Source organism: Ziziphus jujuba, chromosome 5 (assembly GCF_031755915.1).
Source record: "Ziziphus jujuba cultivar Dongzao chromosome 5, ASM3175591v1".
NCBI classification, from domain to species: Eukaryota; Viridiplantae; Streptophyta; class Magnoliopsida; order Rosales; family Rhamnaceae; genus Ziziphus; species Ziziphus jujuba.
In genome coordinates, this window is record NC_083383.1 from 1191394 (window position 1) to 1208152 (window position 16759).

The 16759-nt window shown below is 34.4% G+C and overlaps 2 protein-coding genes across 2 annotated transcripts; both read right to left on the minus strand.

The window, feature by feature from the left end:
• Nucleotides 1-1076: 1076 nt before the first annotated feature.
• LOC107419859 (protein EARLY STARVATION 1, chloroplastic) lies at nucleotides 1077-7364 on the minus strand. The gene is made up of 11 exons (XM_016028690.4): nucleotides 6474-7364; nucleotides 5646-5737; nucleotides 5253-5446; nucleotides 4555-4594; nucleotides 4058-4139; nucleotides 3461-3538; nucleotides 3244-3366; nucleotides 2893-3014; nucleotides 2074-2113; nucleotides 1855-1929; nucleotides 1077-1760 (listed from the first exon to the last, which is right to left on the minus strand). The coding sequence occupies exons 1-11, from the start codon at nucleotides 6785-6787 to the stop codon at nucleotides 1598-1600; spliced, it is 1323 nt and encodes a 440-aa protein (XP_015884176.1). The 5' UTR covers nucleotides 6788-7364; the 3' UTR covers nucleotides 1077-1597.
• A 2308-nt stretch (nucleotides 7365-9672) lies between these two features.
• LOC107419783 (WD repeat-containing protein DWA2) lies at nucleotides 9673-14191 on the minus strand. Its single transcript, XM_016028593.4, has 13 exons — nucleotides 13829-14191; nucleotides 13650-13733; nucleotides 13427-13559; nucleotides 13000-13111; nucleotides 12607-12706; nucleotides 12084-12211; nucleotides 11551-11620; nucleotides 10921-11009; nucleotides 10708-10753; nucleotides 10461-10534; nucleotides 10296-10369; nucleotides 10161-10219; nucleotides 9673-9952 (listed from the first exon to the last, which is right to left on the minus strand). The coding sequence occupies exons 1-13, from the start codon at nucleotides 13871-13873 to the stop codon at nucleotides 9911-9913; spliced, it is 1056 nt and encodes a 351-aa protein (XP_015884079.1). The 5' UTR covers nucleotides 13874-14191; the 3' UTR covers nucleotides 9673-9910.
• Nucleotides 14192-16759: the final 2568 nt, after the last annotated feature.

Genomic DNA, 16759 nt, shown 5'->3' on the forward strand with positions numbered 1-16759 from the left:
GGTGTCGTTCATCCCAGACGACATGTCGTTCGATCCATCTTCAACCTTTGTCCGGGTTGACCCGAACCCGCCTGAACCGGTCCCAATCCGATTCTTGACCCGGTTGTTTCTCCCACCTTCGGCCACCGTTCAAGGCCAAACCGGTCCCATTTTTTTCCTCTCTTCATTTCCTACTAATACCCAATATCAATCTATCCTAAAACCTAGATTATAATCACTTCCATACAAAAACCTAAATCTTCAAAAATTCCACATTTTTAACCGGTTCTAAACAGTAAACACAAATCACAAGTTTCAATATCTCATTGTACTAAATTTGTAAGTATTTAACGGTAAGGCAACAAATAAACACAAAAAATAAAAATAAAAACGTACATGGATCCACGGCAAGGCAACAAATAAACACAAAAACAAATCCACACCGGTCACGGCAAGGCAAAAAATCCACACAAAAACAAACCCACACCGATCCCACGGCAACAAATAAACAAAAATATTCAAGCAATTACCTCGGACAGTGCTGAGATGAGATGAACTTTTGTTTAGGTTTTCCACGGCAACTTTGGTTTTTTGTATTTGTGTATTCGTGTAAAAACAACTTTGTTTAGAAAAAGTAGATTTTTGTTTTGTTTAAAATATAACAGGATATGTAAGTAATTTTTTTTTTGTTTTAAAGTTAAAATAGATATTGAAGGGTAGAAAAAAATATATATCAAATGAAGGGGCAAAAATCGTTAACCTCATCCCTATGAGGGTATTAGGCCAAATTCCCCATGATAAGACCATCATAAAGAAGAATGGGATATATGGGCCCCAACAGGCCCATTCTAGAGTAAAATAGGCCTTGACAGACCCATAAAAAATAAATTGTACTCTATGAACTAGAGATAGGGCCGTTATAGAGTACACAGACAAGCCCGTTATTGTGTATAATGGACCATGTTAATGGGCTCATAGGACCAAATAAAAGCTCATATAGCATCTCATGCACAGAGCAGGCCCATTTCTAAGTTTAAGGCACCACGTTAAAGGGCTAAAAGGGCCTAATACAGTTCCATGTAGCATACCAAGCCATGTACAATAATAACAGACCTACTACACTTATGCAGTAAAATATGTTTTCTGTTCACAAAATATGCAGAAAATCCGTGTGTGCATACAGGCTCATCCAGCTAACGAAATTATCATATCAGACCAGTGGGCCCTAGTGGAACCAAATCAAAAACATTACAATTTAACTAGTCCAATACATAGTCCAATCGGAATTCCTCTCTCCAATGGCCGAACCAGATTTGGGCAGTTAGACATGAACCCCAAACTTCAAGCCTCATTGATCATGCAGATGGGCATGTTAAGACATGGCTGATGTGGTGATTCCAGGTGACCTCGCCTTTAAGAAATGGAAAACCCAAAAACCTGATTTAACCCATAAACCCAGAATGTGATCATTCATCCCAACTGGAAAATTGAAAGAATGAAAAAATTGAAGCGCGATCCACAATAATTTGTTACACGATGAGTTTCAACCAAATATGTGACTGGGCTATACAGATTACAGAACCTAAATTAAATATGGAGCCTGAAAATTTGGCTCTTTTCATTGCCTAGGTGGAGGTTCCTTCGGGGGTTCTTCAGCTGGAGGTGGAGACGATCCAAAGTCCAAATTTGGAAAGACCCCAGGTGGCCTTTCTCGGGGTTTTATCGATAGCAACTGGCTTGAATCACCCACAACTTCCGCCCATCCGTAATGAGGTTCAGCCCTTCACCAAGGAGGACAATATATTAGTAGTCAAAAACAATGAATATACCAAAAAAAATCACATCGACGCATTCATTATATCACCAGATTCTTACTCGTAATACGTTTCCTCGTCCACAACAATATCCCAGCTTTCACCTGTTGTGCTCTTCCCATATTTGTGCACTTTACTGGTGAAAAGAGTAGACATGATAGTAGTTTCTTTGTCAAAATACGCTTCTTGTCATTCCATAAAGTGATACAGTAGATTCAACAGTAAAGAGAAACGAAATAAATAAAAAGAGATGCAGCTATTTCATATTTGATTGCCATACCCATTTCCGAAGTGTTCTTCTCCCCATGTCCTTGACCAACCTATACATGAGAGAGAGCAGGATGGAGGATGAGAGAGCCTGAGTTAACACCAAACCTCAAAACCAAACAACTAAGCATGAATGCAACTGGAAAGGGGTTCCAGCAATCTAAAATTCAACCCCAAGACAGCAAAAAACTGCTGAGCCTCAGCCATCCAATTAAATATCAAGTTAACCATATTCTTAGAGGGAGATCAGCAAGGACAATTGGTGATTATACTATTCTCTTAAATCTTGAAAGAGACAAGTGATTAATGAAGCCTGGTATGCTTGTGTCAGTAATAAACCATGCAACAAAGAATCAACTGTGTAGAAACATCATAAAAATATACAGAAATATCAAAAAGAATAAGATTGAAAACAGCTATAGATGAAGACATTTTATTGGATCATCAACTGACAAAACTAAGAAATTATGGACACCAATTCACGTAACTCTCTGACAAAAGAGATGACTATATCTTGTAAAAGCATCAGCAAAGAACTAGCAAATTCAGCATGCAAGTATGTGACAACTTTACGTAAGGGTAAAAATTTCTTGAGCAGGCATAAATTCTACACAAAGTACAACTCTAATCCAGATGCTTATGTTCTTCCTGAGCGGTGAATGGAATCTACTTATAACAACCAGCTCTGGTAAATTGGAATTAACAGCATTTTCTATATATATATATATACAAGGATACTGCTAGTTCATAGGATGCTTCAGGAATCATAATGCTTACAAATGCAAAGAAATATACAGGATGAACTCAAATATTATCACTTGAATTGACTTACGTTCACCACTGGGAGATACATGCCATGTCTCCCCTTGTCGCGATCCTATGCCTGCAAAGAACTTCTCTTCCCACTTGTCTCCCCATTTGGTTCCAAGTTCAGTCTCGGCCCATTTATCTGTCCTGAAGTGGTCATTTAAAATGAAATAGTATAATTACTAAAAAGGGCACCAAAAACGTTAGTCTTCTATAAAATTTACATGGCTCCACATAACGATCACTTCTAACATATGACACCTAATATTTCAAGTGAATAGCCAAACTACTTAAATGACAATTCCAAGAGTTATATATAAGTTTGGACAATGCCAATTAAACTGAATAGATTGTAAAGTAGATAATTGGAGACAACCATTTGATAACAGATCCTCCATCATAATGCTCTCCCCACTTTTCCCACCATGATTGCTCATTAAGTCTACCATATTTATGTGCTCCTTTCTCAGTCCATCCTTTAGCATCGTACTTCTCCCACCTATATCCAAATTAAATGTATCAATACATTCAGATACTTCATCACTGTCAACCAGAGAATAATGTCATTATTAAGCATCCATAGAAGAGCTTACCATTTTTCGTACCATCCAGCATTTTCAGTGCCTGATTTTGCTTGTTTTTGTGCACTCCTCTCTATCCTTGCTATGTTACTACAAATTCACAATGCAGCAGCAATTACATTACATTGAGAGAAGGTTAAAGGCCAAATACACTGTTAGGTTTCAATTTAGCCCTCAAAAGTTTTAATTGTTTCAATTAGTGCTTGAATTTTAAGTTTAGTTTTGATTTCTAATTTTATTTATTAGTCATCATACAAATTTTATAGAAATCTTGACATTTAATATTTCAAATTAACAAATTAGAATTATCGTTTGATTAGGATTAAAAAGTTAAGCTAAATAATAATGTAATTCTAAAAATCAAACTAGTATAACACAAAATATATAAATAGGCTATTGAAACTAGAAGAAAGTTTCAAGAATCTAATTGAAAAATGAAATATAAAGACCAAATGAAACCAATGGTAACTTAAGACAAAACGTACACATTGGCCGAATTAAAATAAACAAGTAGTTACTCTTAAAACAAAGAAGAGTAAAGACTGGTTTACCGAGCAAGTTAAAAAGTTACAGCAAAATTAATGAAACATTAAAAAGAAACCCATAGACCTCCATTCATCTTGATGAAGAACCTCTTGCCATGTTTCCCACCATGAATCCCCTTCAGCATTTTTACCAGATTTCTCAACACCTACAAAAATACTATAACTCAGTAATACACATGAGCTGGTCAAGAAAGAAAGCACCCATGGTTGAATAGAGATGAAAAGAATCAGTTTGAGCTTTCTGCGTGCAGCCATACGAGATCTCATATATAATATATTCAATGAGATTCAGAGGTACACTTAATTGTTTTTCTACCCTACATTTATTGGAGTAGAAACTGCAAAGCTTGGATCATGTAAATCCACGTCATTAAAGAAATATGAAGAAATGTTAAAAATGTTTACTTTGTCACTATTAGGCAAAACTGATTCTGCTCCAACTCAATAAGCCTTACAAGAATTTACAAAAGTTGTGCTTGATCTATCAAAACTACAAAAAAGGGATAAATTTGGTCCATAGAAAATCAAGTAAAAGACAACAATGTTAAAAGGGTAAATTACCTAGCTCTTTGTATCCAGTCCAATCACTTTTCTCCCACCACTGCCAATGAGATCAATAAAGCAATTAAAGGCATCCACCTGGGATGATACTTAATGGGGTTATAAAATCAATCTCAATGTAGCAAGGACAATAACAAACAGAAAGATGAAACGTTCAGCTCTAGTAGGTGCACAGTGGGGTAACTTCAACTGTATACAAAATAAAATATATCACCAACATTGTCTACCCAAAACTAAATAATTACTAGTCCTCCCTCTCATATAAAAGGTAATTGATCAATGAAAAAGATTTTATCACAACTAAGCTCATAAAATAGTTACTCACTCAAAGAAAAAGGTCACCCAAGTTTTTTCTCTGTAGTTACTCATAATTAATCACCAAAGACAGAATATCAACTTTATTCTTTTGGTCATCAGGAAAGTTCCAATTACTCATAAAATAGTATTACAGTGATTCTCAAAACAACTCAAGTGCAGATGAATAATAAATACCACATAACAATTTGAAGCAAAACGGGAAAAAAAAAAAAAAAAAAAAAATTTGAAGATATAGCAAATTTTGGACTCGGATAATCATGCTTCAACCTAACATCCTTTTCTGAATCAACCACAGTTTTATGCAGTATCTCTTCCATTTTGCTTCAGTTCCACCACAACAAAACTTTTGTACCAAAATATCATGGTAAAGTGATTTATACCGTTTCTCTCCATTCTGAAGAACCATCATGGCAGCGGCCACCCATCCTTGTCCATCTACATCTGTATCCATTGTCACCCAAGTCCTCCCCACTTTCTCGGTACCAAGTACTGCCGTCTTCATTAGTTCCAGATTCATTAACATTTTCATTTAACAGGTTGATGCCCCAATCCTTTTCATTCGCAATTCCAGTGTCTACATTGAAGGAACCAATGGACAGAACATGCTCCATCAGGAAAATTCAAAAGCCAATAGACAGATAAACAAATGCTAGCACCGTACAAATCTAATTTTGAGTTCTAGGTTTTATTTTTTATTTTTTCAGGAGTAGCTAGTCTGATATGCATTGAGAAAATACTATAGCAGTATTTTATAGGTTGACAATACAGAGTACCTCTTTTTGGTGGCGTGTCACGGGACTGTGGACCGGAATTTCGCTGGCTACAGCGAGGATAAAACTTTTCTTGCTTGGATATGAAAAGAGATCTGCATTAGTTGTGATAGAAAGAATCATAAAAACTCAAGGATCTTATATCTACACAAGTAGAATGCATCCTGAGGTATTATGAATAACACGATAAAACTTTCCAATAGGTAATATATTTTCTTGCATTTTCTGGATAGTCTTACTTGTAGCAAATTTTAAAAGAGTTGGTACCACCTAGAAAAGCGTAATAGGTTATTGATTAACTAATAATCTCTTGGTTGCATGTTTTACCTTATTTCCTCTCTCTTTTCTTTAGTTCAGGATTAGGACCATAACTTTGCTCTTTTAGCGTGATTCGCCTAAGTAAAAGAGTTGGATGTTTCAATTTAGGTTCTACGTGCTTGTAGATTTTTGATTAAATGAGGTTTCTAAGAATCCTAAACTTGGTATTTACCAAGAACTGAACTAATTATGAATGTAAATAAAATAAAATATATTAGATAGAATAAGGACTAAAAGAACATAAACATCGTATGATCCCAAATCTAATTCGAAAACATTTCTAGAAACTTTTTTTCAAAACAACGATTTATCAATTTCAGCCAGGAAGCCAAACCATATCAGCAAGTTCACATATTCCTCTGTTAATCAAAATCCGCTCTTAGATGCTCTAATTTTAACATTCTTTTCCATTTGTAATAATGAAAGTTCTTGTGAATGCAAACTATGAATTCTAATGAAACAAAAACGCAGTTCAATTCTCATAGAGAATAGAAGAAACCGATAGAATCATACTGAGGTGAAGCAAAGGGCAATGCAGGGGAAGCCTGGATTCGAACACTGCGACGGATTTTCTTGGAATCGAACCGCCACTCGTCGGACTTCTCAACGCTCTTACCAGTTCCGGTGGCTCTCCGAATCGGAAGTACCGAGTCCGAACAGCAGCAACTAATTCGACTCACCACGACTCGGTCGCCCTCAAAGTTCACCCTCCTCCGCTTCCTGAACGCCGAGACATTGTTATTATCACGATGCAGTGGATGATGAAAACCGAGTCGTCTGAGTTTGAAGTCTAACTGAGTCGCGAAACCTCTGGAGCTTGCCGCCATTTACATTAAAATGCCATCGTAGATGGAAGATGGAGAAGAGAGAGAAATGGAAGAGAGTTTACGAAGACAGAATGAAGGAGGCTTCTGCTTTGTGCACCTTGTTTCCGAAATTAATTAACTATTTTTTTTTTATTTTTTAATTGTGAAGAAGGAAATTGGGAAATATAAAGAATGGGCCAATAGAAAGAAGGGAGCGGATTTCGGTCCCCGAATCTTTGTTGGGGACATTTGACGATTGAGGGACTTGAAGCTGTGAGAATTTGAACGAAAGAGCAAGGCGGTGGTGTGGTGTGGTCTGGTGTGATATGAGATCGGTGGATGCAAAACAATCGGCCACGGCTACGAATTCGGGATTTAATCATACACGTGAGCACGAATGGCCCCACTTTTTGGGTTTTGTATCAGTTATGCCTCTCTAAATATGCCACGTGTTCTAAACTGAGCCATCACCTCCGTTGCTCTTGCTAGGTTAGACCTTAGATCTACTCAGAACTCAGTCCTCTTTTTCCCCTCACCTCACACTCCACATGCGGGCTCACTGTAGAATCTCTGTCATCTAACTCATTGGATCATCCAAACAAGCATTTTCTTGGGAAATAATTTTGCTGCCTTCGAAAATAAACTAATCATCCCGTGTAATTATACTCTTTTGCCTCACCGCTCAAATACCCTATGAAAATTTTTTCAAAAAAAAAAAAAAAACTAAATGAAAATTTAATTTTACACATGCCAAAAAAAATTAATTGTTTTTGTAGTATATACAACTCACAACCAATGAAATCTAATTAAATTTTGAAAAGCTAAAACCATTTAAAGCCTAAGATAACGGATCAATATGATAAAAACTACATTGAATTTTAAATTTTTAAACCCTTTATTTTTTGGATTCTCACCAATTGTTCAAACAAAACAATGGTACTTCTTTTCTAATTCACAACATAAAATTAGTTAACTCTATCGTTTTTATTATCACATGTGCATATTTATTTTGAAAGCAAAAACGGATACAGGTTTGACATTTAGTGCTAAGTTTTCTTGTTATTTATTTAGTATTCTTTTTTCTTTTTTTCTTTTTTTGACAGAATATTTAGTTTTTCATTTTGCTCAGTGAAAGAACATAAAAACATGTTATGAATTTTATTTTTTCTAAGATACCAACGGAAGGCCACAAATATGATAATTGTTCGTTCACCAAAAAGAAAAAAAATAATAAAAAAAAAAAACATGATAATTGTTCAACATCACAAAATTGTCTCACGCTAATTTGAAATGAAATATGGTTATAAACTTATAATGTCAAATATCCCAAAGACTTTTTGGCTTTTGAAAAGGCGATAACCTTTAGATTTTCTCAATGAAATCTTGTGCCATAGATAACGTGGCTAACGTGGCAGTAAGTGTAATTGTAGAAACGACAGAGTCCATAAGTGAGTTTATCCATGTTCATATTCGAAAGCAATTGTTTTCTTCCCCCTTATTAGGCCATAAATATGATAATTGTTCATTCACCAAAAAGAAAATAAATAAATAAATAAATAAAACATGATTTGTTCAACATCACAACATTGTCTCACGCTAATTTGAAATGAAAATATGGTTATAAACTTATAATGGCAAATATTCCAAAGACTTTTTGGCTTTTGAAAAGGCGATAACCTTTAGATTTTCTCAATCAAATCTTGTGCCATAGATAACGTGGCTAACGTGGCAGTAAGTGTAATTGTAGAAACGACAGAGTCCATAAGTGAGTTTATCCATGTTCATGTTCGAAAGCAAATGTTTTCTTCCCCCTTATCCAACCAAGTACCACCCCAAGTTCAATCCCTGCCCCTTTCATTCCCTTTTTCTTTTGTTTTCCACTTGGTTCAGCCACGTGTCAAGAGTATTGCATGCTGACATGTCAGCCACCTGTTGACCATGCGCTTATAATTGCGGATAAGAGGGAAAGTGTGGTGGCTTACGTGTAAAGCTGTACGTGGCAGGGATACGTGGTGATTTGAGATGCCACGTGTCGAATGACGAAACGGGTGGAAGACTTGGGTCTCTGTTGTTGGACGAGGAAACCAAACATTTTTCTATGACTCATGTCCTTGCTGCGTCTTTGGATAAGCTTAATGTCACTTCGAGCTGAATTTTTCACAAATCCAAGATTTCAAAATTGACTTTTCAAAATGAAAATAAAACAATGTGGATGGTAAAATTTACTTCTCAGTTCTCCCATGTAGTCATCTCTTAGAAAAAACAGTAAAATACAATAAGATACGCACACACACACACACACATTTATATATATATATATATATATATATATATATATATATATATATATAACTTCTTGTCATCTGATAGAGAACCGTTGCAAATTACATAACATCCGAATGGGATTTGGATGAGACACCAGGACATTAGCCACAAAAAAAAAAAAAATATATATATATATATATATATATGTACATTCAACCCTTGCTTTTGAAAAATATTACCAAAGAAAGAACCTTGTTCTGCAAAAAGAAAATAAAAATTTTACAATGTAAGCACATGTATGCAATTTTGTATTAATTTGTAATAAAATAAAATTGAAATTATAATAATTTATGTTATTTTTGTTTTCTTCAATTATTTAATTTTTTACCAAATGTTGATTTCAGTTGCTCTCTCTTTTGATGCTCACCCCAACGATTTAAGCACCATTTCAATTTCAGGCATTGCATTCTCTAAGTTTTCTTTTTATAAAAATATTATTTTTCATAAAAATGTAATTATTGACACCCACAAAAAAATCAAATAATAACTATCAATATCCCTTTGAATAAATGTAAAAGCCACCAGAGAGGGTTTTCTTCAAACCAAGCATTCTCAGCATATCAAGTAGAGCAACCAAAAAAAAAAATAATAATAATAATAACTAATTAAAATATTTTTAATATAAATTAATTAATAGTATTTGATATAAAAACACTAAATCATTAAAGGGCCGAGTTTTATCTTTCAGCCATGATAGCACCAGTTACATGTATGCCTTTCAGGCATGTACGAAAGCGCGTTTGCTCAAACCGAATCTGGAACTACCTGCTCCATAGAAAGTTATGGCCATTGCCCATCTAGACCAGTATGCCTAGAACTTCACTTTCTCGATAGAAAAGGCTTTACCGATTCCACAACCACCTGCCTCGTAGAAAAGGGATAGAAGGGTCAAATTACTGAGATCACCTATAATTGTCAACTGGGCGTTCTAGCATAAAAGGAGACAGATGTCCACATCATGCAGCATAAAATTGACAATGGATTATGGCTAAATAGGACACCTTTCAGAATACATAGAAGATAATTTAGTTGATCTGTTTCTCTACACCATATATTCAAGTATTCTTACCCTGCCATCATAGGATAACGAAGCAAAGATCCAAGGTTCGCGGGAGCTCCAAGCAAGGCCTACAATTTTAAGTCAAAAGGTGAGTTTATAAGTCAAAATCAAGGACTACAAAATCAGAGTGTTGCACTTTGTTACCATAAACACTGTCTTCATAGTCGCTGTAAGAATTAAGTAATGGATCAACCCGCCTAGTTGGTGAATCAACCAGTCTGTAGAATATTAAATTAAAGAAAAACTGATCTAATAAGATCAAGTCACATTGAGGAAATTACTGGAAACATTCATGATACCAAAAACAACCTTTCGGATGTCAACTCATCCCAGTTAGTTGAAGAAGCCAACCACAAGTTGACAGTTGAATCTGTACCAGAACTCTGCAACGATGTGCATTTGTCAAACAATAAATAAAATAAAATAAAAAAATAAAAGCATGTTTTTGGTATCACTTGCCAAGTAACCATATGTATCCAGAGAAAGAGAGAAATAACAATCTTATGATATGAGAAGCTATTTTTCCAATGCCAAATAAAGGCAACAGGGAGACTACCAATATCAGTCCATCATACTCGGAGTTACACTTGACAGCCCAAGTCCTGGAAATGCCAAACAGAGACAATCAAACAAATGGACTACGTCACATAAGAGTTTATTTCAAACAGATGATGAAGCCATATGCAAATTAGCAAAAACATCAATTGGAACATTTATAATTAGAGGTGCTAAGGTGGAACAAGCTAAAAAAGATCAAACTGAAGTATACCAGTGTGTGTGTCCAGGAAGCTCTTGAATGGGAACCTTGGTTTTCCTGAGATCCCAAATGCGTATTCCAGACTCATCTTCTGCTGTCACCTGGTATACCGTTAACAAAGAGATTCATCCTCAACTTTTGTCAAAGAAGTCCAATTCTTGATTCATTCAAATAACCACTCTGTAGGTAAAAGGTTGAAATGACTGGCAATTTGGACATCCCAAAGACCACTTGAGTACATAATTTATAACATTTCGTCATACATATTTATCTATCGCAGTTAAGTCATTGGAGAGCTAAAATTATTTCTTCAAAAAATATATATAATTATTTATTAGTATATTAGTTAAACCAACAATGTTTGATATGTTACATTACTATTAACCCATAATCGGTGACATTCAAATTTGTTCTTGACACTGGAAAATATGATGAGCTCATTGTCAACGCAAAGTGATTTACACCAAATATGTGTATGACAAGTAGACAGACATGCAGAAAACCCTGCCAATATATGCACCATTCTAAGCAAGACATTTTTTGCTGGTTACTAATTTCTTTTACTCAGTCAAGCTAATAACAGTATAGAAGGAGTTTGACACTGGCAAGCACATCTAGAAGAATAAGTAAACACATTCTTACAAGTATATGATGCTTCTTGGTGTTATAATCGATATTGCGAACATGAGCATGCTCAATTGAATTTGTCTTCCTGCAATCAAAGAACTTTGTCATTTAAAGGCAAAATCTTACGCAGTTAGGAGCTCTAATGCTTCCTTACATTTTTCATGCAAACAGAAAAATGATGAATATACTACAAATTTCATAGATCTAATTTACAATCTACCAATGATAGCCAACCTCCATGCCATTTTTCTTTTAAGAGAAACAAAGAAGTTGATTTTCTAAAATTCTGTCAACAGGAACTATACTATTGATAACTGACATTAAACAAAAACCAGAGTTGCAAATTTATCTTAAAAATTCAACAGACAACATTATCACACTTTTTTACACAGAGAACAAATTTGACAATGCCTCCATGAAACTCAACTACAAGCAATATATCCATCTAAATGGCTGTCTCAACAAATAAAGCAACCTAAGAAAATAGTACAAAAATAAAACATACTTCAAAAAATAAAACAAGAAAATAGTACAAAAATAAAACATACTTCATTGTCCTTAAATCCCAAAATTGGACTGAAGATTCACTAGTTGCAGCAATAGCATTCATGTCATGTGGGTCCCATGCTCCTCCAGATAAGTAGTGAAGCATACCTGCTGATTCTTGTGATTGTACCTAGAGACGTCAAGAAGACCTAAATATGAATCAGCACAAATTTTTAAGAGGATTGTAATTTTGCAGTCTCTCATAGAATTGGAGATCTAATTGTAAGCTCTCAAAAATTTCAAGATTCTTGTAGGAGACGTCATGTTTTTTTTAGATCTATATCACCTAAAAAGTAATCCCCTTAAAGGGATAATTACAAATAACAATTTACCAAGGAATAAATTATAAAATAATAACTATTCATTATCTAGAACATAAATCACGTCAAAAGATTTTCAAACAGCAGGAATGTAATTATAAGTAGGAAACGGAACCAGCAAAACCTTTACTTGGTAAATGAATATGTTATACCAACATTGCAGATGATTTAGCCATCAGTTCTGGAATCCCATAATGATCTCTACCTGAGTGGCTTTCTTTGAAACATCTAAGCTCCACAAGAAAATATTTTCCTCATCAATACTGATCAGCTTATCATGCCTTCCAGATGGCCACCAAAGAATGCTGTTCAATTGATACACATATATATGCCATAAGTGACCCACCAATTACATGCCAGGACAACAGCATAGATAAAAAGTTAAACGGCATACACGAGTCCAGGAAATTACGGATTACTATTCGTTAAACATAAATCTTATAATCTTAAATATCCTTTGCCTTTATATATACCGACCAATTTCTTAGGTTAATGTACAAGTTATCATACTCAAACAAGTAAAAGAGGATGGGATTGGCACTGCCACAGAAATTGGGAAACTGCATGGCCGGAGACAGACAGGGACAAACAAACTCACCACTTAATCTTTCCAACATGTGCATCGAGTGAGGTAATCTTTTCCAACTGTGGTGAGTTTAACTCCCCGTATAACTCAGGCATCTGCCATATTGTTGCTCCATATGACTCACCTTCAAGAACATCAAACTTGTAAAATAACTCTACGTTTTCAGCCACTTAATTGCAGAGAAGTGAAGCGAAAGGCAAATATAAAGAACAGAAAATTCAATAAACCAGCTGCAATAAATCTTGCTTGATCTATTTTACTAACAATTTTTTTTTCCATCCTATACACAAGTAAATGTATCAACTCTGTGGTTTTCTAACCAATCATCCATAATGTGGGTCACTTTAACCACCAGTCAGGTAAAGTTTGCAGCATAACACAACTGGCAAGTATAAGCAGATTAACATACAAACAATAAGATCAAAATCCCATTAATTACCAGTAGAGTAGACGGTGGAGAAGATTCGCTGGTCGAATGGGCAGGAAGCGAGGTCCCATATCTCGTTCGGGTGAGAAAACAAACCCTCGCATACGAGTTCGGTTCCACCCGTCGATAGGCGAATCAAATGCACCTGGAAAAATCTCAATTCCGTTAGTCTTAGATCCCTTCCAAATCATAGAATCGAAACGAGAAAAAAAAAAAAAAAAAAAAAAGATTTAACCTCGTTTTCTTCTTTAAGACTCTGTGTGCCGGTGATGAAGCTGGTATGATCTGTGTCAGCTTTGACATCCGAAATACATCTTGCCTGGAGACCATTTAGAAAATCAAAATCAATTTCTGAGATCCACATGTATCTGGAAATGGATTCGAAAACAAATCGCTTAGGGTTTTAGGGTCAACCTGGTATTTTAGACCATATCCGATGCCTGAAGATCCTCCTTGCATTGCTGCACTGCCTGATTTCCAATATGCAGGGTAAAAGTAGTTAAGTTGGACTTGGGGGTTTCTTGCAGTCCTAGAATGCGCGGGCTAGTGAGATACTACGGTGAGCTTTCAGATCGTAACGGTCAGAACTTAGGGCCCTTTTGCCTCCACTCTAGTTTCCAGCCCTAAATTCGGTGAACGCCACTGTGTTATAATATGTTTGCTGTTCGATATAGATCCGATGGCGCCACATCATACATTCACACCGTCCGATAACGATAACCGACCTACCTGTGTTCCTGTATGTATTTTTAGCCGTGCTTTGTTTTGACCCAATATCAAAAGAATTGTCTCATTATGTATTTAAAATCAAAAAGAAAAAAAATATATATAATACAAAAAAGTTATCAAAATTTTTTTTCTTCTTTTTGCTAAAATCGAAAGAATTTGTTTTTAAAAAAAAATGAAAACCAAAAAATATATATATTTGGTATTTTTTTATCGTTAATGATATTTGGTAATTAAATAACAGTTTTTTAGCATAGCCACAAGTTTATACATTGTCCAATGAGTGGTAAACCAAATTGGAAATATTATTTTAAGATAACAAGTTTATATGATTTAACAAAAAATAAATAAATAAATAAAGGAAAATTGCATGTGTACTTCAAAATATTTAAATTTGTGAAAATAATGGAAGATCTTGTTTTCTGTTTTCTTCACTAGGGGTGGGCTCGGTGCGAATTGGTTCGGTTTTATGGATTTTTTTAAATCTAACCGACTAATTCGGTTTGGGTTGGTTACATAACCGAACTGAACCGAACTCAATATGCAACCCGAAACCGACCGAACCGACCATATTTGATCGGTTTGGGTTGGGTTTGCGGTTTGGACCGATCTGGGCTTCGTGTTGGGCCTCGGCCCAAATTGTATATATATATATATATATATTTCGAATTTGGTATTTTTTGGACCAAAATTGTATAAAAAAAATTTTAGGCCTTTTTAATCATCAATCTATATTTTAAATTAGATATTCTTTTCAAATTATTCTTTAAATTAAATAATTTTAACATACATCTATCCCACCTAAACAAAAATACCAAATAAGTTAATTATTAAACATCAAACATATTAAATAATACAACACAAAATCATATAACTATAATACAAATCTACAACTACCACCACCCAATTATAAACCATACATCAACAAATAAAGTATATAACAAGTCTACAACCATTATTAGCTACAAAATAAAATACAACCCATATTTGAAATCTAAAATTTTAAAATAAACTTATAATTAAATAAACTAATAATCCATAAAAATGAAAATTATTTTAAATATTGTTTTCTTCCACATTCTCCATTGCATGAAAAGCCACCAGCAGCAACCACAAGCTCACTACCTTAATAAACCAAATTCCATTCATCCTTCAACAAACATTAAAATTATAAATAAACATTAAACATTAAGCATTAAATGTAAAGAATTAGCAATCAATAAACATTAAGTGTATTACTAAAATATTATCTAACTTAAAAAATAATTGATGATTTGGAATTAACAACAAACTTACCAAGTAATCATATATCAATTAGGTGGAGGTAAACTTTGTTTTGTAACCCAAGATGCTCCTAAACAAATTAAAATATGATATTAGATTAATTAGTAAGCTAAAAGAAGTTGTAAATATTACTAAAAAATTTTAAAAACTCTAAAATAGATAATAAAAATAAAATTACAAATAATAATAATAAAAAAAATTCTTACCCGATTCAATAGAATCATAATATGCGACATCTTCTATTGGTATTTCAACTCTATAATCATACGTCATAGGCTTTGATTGCAACCAATTTTGAGAACAAATCAAAGCCTCCACCATTTTTGGACCCAATGAACTTCGGAATGCATCAAGAATACGCCCTCCGGTACTAAAAGCAGATTCGGATGCTACTATAGAAACTGGAATGGCGTATACATCTCTTGCAATTTGAGATAAAATTCGATATTTTGTCCAATTATTTTTCCACCAAGCCAAAATATCAAATTTCTCACTCTCCACATCCTCACATGGATCAAACAAAAATTTATCAACCTCATTCTTTATTTCCAATACATTTTTCTCCATTTTTCTTTTTTTAAATTGTGATTCTTTCAAACGCCGACGATCATCTATGCTTCCATCATCCAATGAATCCATCATCATCCCACTTTGTTGTGCTTGCATTGATTGACCATCATTTGAATTTGATACTTTAGAACTCCCATTCATAGAATCAATTTCCTTATAGAAGTTGTAAAGGTTAACTAAAGTATCTTTTACATCCCTAGTCAAAGATTCAACCATACCACTTTCATAAGCATCCTCAAAAAGATATGATACATATTCCAGCTTATATCGTGGATCAAGCACAATGGCAATAAGCAACAACTTGTTGACATTTCCAAGTGAACCCCAATATTTGTCAAACTTTATCAACATTTTCTTTGCCATATCGGCCATCAAATGATCTTGACTATTACTCCATTCAACAAGTGCATTATACATCAAACTCAATTCATGAAAACATATATTAGAAGTAACAGTCAAAGAGGCACTAAACTTTAAGGTAACTTCATAAAAAGTAGCAAGAAATTTCACAAAAACCCTTGCACTATCCCAATCTTTAATTAGAGGTGGTCCGGCTCTCTTCCTTCTTACTTCATCTTCCTCAAAATATCCAAGATAATGTCCATCAGCATCTATCATCCTATCAAAACCTTTTTGATACTTCAAAGCCGAGTTCAACATCAAATAGGTGGAATTCCACCTAGTAGACACATCCAAAACCACGGTTTCTTTAAATTCAATTTTCTCCTTCTCTACACATTCTTTAAATTTGTTTAACCTTGAAGG